The following is a 4,937-nucleotide window of genomic DNA, read 5'->3' as shown; positions in this document are numbered from 1 at the left end:
AATTAGTCTTTTGTTGTTCATTATTGCCGGAGGGATGGTTACATTAGCTACAATAATTATTTTAAGGGCAATAATAATGTGGATACTCCAAAATATCTCATGGAAATAAGACTCCTTAGGAGAAAATTAAGTGATACTCGGAGCACTTTTAATTAGCTCTTATACTACTTGGCCATTTTTTAAAAGTTTAATTAACTTCATTTTACATAATCCTTATTTTTCAGATCTAACTTTTTGTCAATTAGTAATCAAGAAGCTATTTAGTTTTGATCTAGCTGCAAGGGTGTGCATACTGATATAAAGTTTTCTTTAGCTAAATACTGTGTAATGACATATTTTACAATTCAATCAAACTCTTCTGATAAAAATAAAATCCACATATTATTACATAGAATTAAGCCGCAGTTACTGGAGTACATAAAATGTGAAAACTATAAAAATTCATAATAGTTCAATTTTCAATAAAAATAAATTTATTTTGGTGATTTTCTTTCGTCTAAGCTTTAATGCACAAAATTACTCAATAATAACAACAACAATGATCTAGTAAAATTCTAGTAATGAGGTATGGGGAGAGTAGCGTATACACAAATCTTACCTCTACCCGAGGCTCGGGAATATCACAAAATTACTCAACAAGTATGTTAATAAAAGATAACAACTATACTACTTAAAGATGAAATGCGCGCGAATTAATCCATATTATCCTGTATAAAACTAATCAAATCTGCACTATCGTAGTAGATGCCTTCAAAGTAACGCTCATTTTGTGCATTAAGAAAGTGAAACCAATTTGGTTTAATATAAGATAAGCTAATATTGGAAAATTTTCGTGAGTAATCCAAATTGGAATTTCGTAATCATATGAGCCATTTAATCACAATACCGTCACCAAGTCAAAATTAAAAGATTTTTGCCAAAACACAATCTTATACACTATTTTGGATTGGTAGAAAAATAGAAATTCCCAGCTGTCAAAGGTGAATTTCATTTTCTACTAAAAATTGTTCTACTTTGATGTCAGCCTGAGCAGTGATCAGTCTCCAGTGTTGACCATAAGTGGAGGAGTCAATTTCCATTGGTCTATTTTTTTTTTTTTAAATTAGCAGCAAAAAAAATCTCACGGGCTCCACCCTCTTCTCCTGTTGACAAATCTAAAGCCACCGTTTAGGTAGATTTTGCACACGCGCTTTTATCAGCACGTGATACCAGGTTTTACACCCCCACCCCCCCTCCTACCCCGCAGGTTGTCTTCTCATTTCTCAACGACAAAAGTAGCACAATAAGACTCCAATGAAGTAGTAGTCTCTTTCTTTTCCTCACCAATACCATTCTTGCTCCTAATTTCTCTTCTGTCAAACACCAATTTTACTACAGATTCAGTTAAGCATTCACTCAAACATATAATCTACATACCAGTTTTGTCTTCTCAGTTGTTCCTCATTCGCCGATTGGGTCGCCGGTTTCCGGCATGGGACTCCGGCATATCCGAAAACCCACCTCGTATACATCGAATTTTTTTCACCGGAGCTCAAAATTTAAGCCAACACAATGATGATACTCAAAGACACACTGAAGTGGATAACAAGCTCAGCAACAGTATAATAGACCTACAAAAGCTCCTAATTTTTTTCGCTGTTATTCTTGTGAAATGGCTAACGTGAATGCTAACCCACTTGACGCGTTAACTTCTGGCGAAGACGTGGCGGCGAAAGCGGTGAACAAGCGATATGAAGGGCTAGTTGCGGTCCGTACAAAAGCTATCAAAGGGAAAGGAGCATGGTACTGGGCTCATCTCGAGCCCATTCTGATTCAAAACCCAGAAACAAACCTCCCTAAAGCAGTGAAACTCAAGTGCACTTTGTGTGACGCTGCGTTTTCAGCTTCAAACCCATCTCGTACTGCTACAGAGCATCTTAAGAGAGGCACTTGTCCCAATTTTGGCTCTGTCTTAAGGCCCATTTCACAATTACCCCCTTTAGCTTCACCTTCTTCACAGAATCATCGCAAGCGAAGTTCACCACAAACTGGTACTTCGTCAAGTTCCCACCACCAAGTTGGATTGGTGGACAATTACAGGGGTGAAATGGGCTATTCACCAGTCCAAACAGCCCAAGAAATTGTGGCCCACATGGGTTTGAATCATCATAATCATCATCATCATCATCATCATCAGCAGCATTTGGTGTTGTCAGGTGGGAAAGAGGATTTGGGTGCTTTAGCTATGTTTGAAGATAGTGTAAAGAAGCTTAAAAGTTTGAAAGGTTCTTCCCCTGGTCCAGCTTTGAGTAAGGACCAGGTTGATTCAGCTTTCAATTTGTTAGCTGATTGGTTTTACGAGTCCTGTGGGACAGTCACACTTTCAAGCATTGAGCATCCAAAGTTCAAAGCTTTCCTTAACCAAGTAGGCTTGCCCGCGGTTTCGAGGAAGGACTTTGTGGGAGAAAAGCTTGATTCTAAGTTTGAAGAAGCAAGAATGGAGTCCGAAACCAGAATCCGCGATGCAGCATTTTTTCAGGTTGCTTCAGATGGATGGGGGAGGGATATTTGTAAGTATGGGGAAGAAACTGTGATTAAATTTATTGTAAATCTACCTAATGGTACTAATGTATTTCATAAGGCAGTGTATAAGGGGGGTTTGGTGCCATCTGAGTATGCGGAGGAAGTCTTAAGTGAAACGATTAAAGGGTTGTGTGGTAATGTTGTTCAAAGATGTGTAGGAATAGTCGCGGATAAGTATAAAGGTAAGGCATTGCGGAATTTGGAGGTTCGAAATCATTGGATGGTTAATCTCTCATGCCAACTTCATGGAGTTATTAGTTTGTTGAAAGACTTTAGTAGAGAGCTTCCACTTTTTAAAACTGTTACTGATAATTGTTTCAAGATTGCAAATCTTTTCAATAGCAAGTCTCAGATCAGAAATCATTTTAGGAAGTTCAGATCATGTGGCGTTGAGCTTGCAGGGTTGATTAGAGTTCCTTCAGCTGACTGCAATTTATCTAAGAACTTTGGTCCTGTTATCGCAATGTTGGAGGATATACTAAGTTATGCTCGAATTCTGCAGCTAGTAGTGGTGGATGATTCCTATAAGGTCTCATGCATAGAGGATCCTGTTGCTAGAGAAGTGGCGGAGATGATACAGGATGTTGGGTTTTGGAATGATGTGGAGGCTGCTCATTCACTAGTGAAACTGATTAAGGAGATGGCTGATGACATTGAGGCTGAGAGACCCTTAGTTGGTCAGTGTCTTCTTCTTTGGGAGGAGTTGAGAGCTAAAGTAAAGGACTGGTGTGCCAAATTTAGCATTACTGAGGGCCCTATTGAGAAGATAATTGATGCGCGGTTCAAGAGAAACTATCATCCTGCATGGGCAGCTGCATTTGTACTTGATCCATTATACTTAGTGAGGGATGCAAGTGGGAAGTACCTTCCACCATTTAAACGTCTGACACATGATCAAGAGAAGGACATAGACAAGCTTATAACACGGCTAGTACCGAGGGAGGAAGCTCCCATTGCACTAATGGAGCTTATGAAATGGAGGTTAGAAGGGCTCGACCCACTGTATGCTCAGGCTGTTCAAGTAAAGCAGCGAGATCCAGTAACGGGGCGAATGAAAATTGCAAATCCTCAGAGTAGTAGGCTTGTATGGGAAACTTGCCTAAAAGAGTTCAAGTCATTGGGTAAGGTTGCGGTTAGGCTTCTCTTCCTTCAGGCGACCTCATGCAGATTTAAATGTAACTGGTCCTTTATGAGATGGGTTTCTCTGCAAGGGAACTCGAGGGTTGGCATGGATAGGGCTCAAAGAATGATCTTCATTGCAGCTCATGCAAAACTTGAGAAACGGGATTTTTCCAGTGACGAGGAGAAGGACGCGGATATGCTTACTACAGCAAATGGTGAGGATGACATGTTCAATGAAGTCTTTGTAGATGCACACTCAGTTTAATTTATTTTCTTAATCTCTTAACTGTTGTAGAATATTGATAAGTCGGGTGTATAAATTCTTTAATTTCTCTTTCCTCCATTTGTTACTTCTAATAGATGGTTTTGGAGATATTGTGTGTAGACAATATGAGGAAATTGAGCTCTGTAATTCCTTCAATTGCCTATTGATGATATAACATCCTGTTACATGTGAAGCTAGAGTACTTTTTTTCTGAAGAAAAATGTTCATTCTTGTTTGTTATCATAAACTTTTCCAAGGACAGAAGGGAATATTTGCTTAACTCTTGCATATTTTAGGCTAATATCAAGATCTTTGACAATAAGTTGGATCAGGGGCATCCTAACTTATGTTCTAAAGCTGCATGTAGCTCATTTCATTTCTTGCAGATATAAGAGTGTTTTGGAAGTGCCCAACTTGTTTAATTTGGTGGTTGTCAGCAAAAAAGATCAGGAGGTTCAAACAAAGTTTTTGAAACTAACCTAAAGTATTTTTCACCAGATTTATGTGTCACTTTACATTCTAACCATAACCGTGAATACCAGATGTCCTCAACCATCGAAGTTGCTTTTGCCTTCGTATATCCAACTTTACATGTATTGAGTTACCTGGCCTGTTTTAAATTAATAAAAATGTTATGGGAAAAACAAAGGAAAAAACTAACTAATATTTTCAACTTCAGTTTGCATTATTGCTTCCCAAGCCTAAGGCATGCTGAAATTTCTCATATTGAACCAACTTGGATTCATTATCCATACAGTTGAGTGAACTTATATCTGGGCAATCCTTTCTCAGCTTTACTAGCCTAAATGCTAAAGCTTATACCAAACTGTGTGTTTCAATTAATCAATATGTGAGCTTCTGAATAAGGCTATTATACTCCTTGCTTTTGCCATGTACTTGCTTAATTTCAACTTTGCTTTTGAATATTCATCTATTTATCCATGGTGAAGTCCTTTTAGGTGCTATGTGTGATATATATGGACTTGTG

At 38.3% G+C, this 4,937-nt stretch overlaps 1 protein-coding gene across 1 annotated transcript; it reads left to right on the top strand.

Moving 5' to 3' along the window:
- The first annotated feature begins 1,272 nt into the window (after nucleotides 1-1,272).
- Nucleotides 1,273-4,142, top strand: LOC104239026 (uncharacterized). The gene has a single exon (XM_009793561.2). It carries the CDS (start codon nucleotides 1,652-1,654, stop codon nucleotides 3,947-3,949), a length of 2,298 nt encoding a protein of 765 aa, XP_009791863.1. The 5' UTR covers nucleotides 1,273-1,651; the 3' UTR covers nucleotides 3,950-4,142.
- Nucleotides 4,143-4,937: the final 795 nt, after the last annotated feature.

Source organism: Nicotiana sylvestris, chromosome 3 (genome assembly GCF_000393655.2).
Source record: "Nicotiana sylvestris chromosome 3, ASM39365v2, whole genome shotgun sequence".
Classification (NCBI taxonomy): Eukaryota; Viridiplantae; Streptophyta; class Magnoliopsida; order Solanales; family Solanaceae; genus Nicotiana; species Nicotiana sylvestris.
This window is presented reverse-complemented; position numbering and strand designations above follow the sequence as displayed.

What these genes read in the sequence shown, in the direction of transcription:
- LOC104239026 (XM_009793561.2), top strand. Translation starts at nt 1,652, where the DNA reads ATGGCTAACGTGAATGCTAACCCACTTGACGCGTTAACTTCTGGCGAA.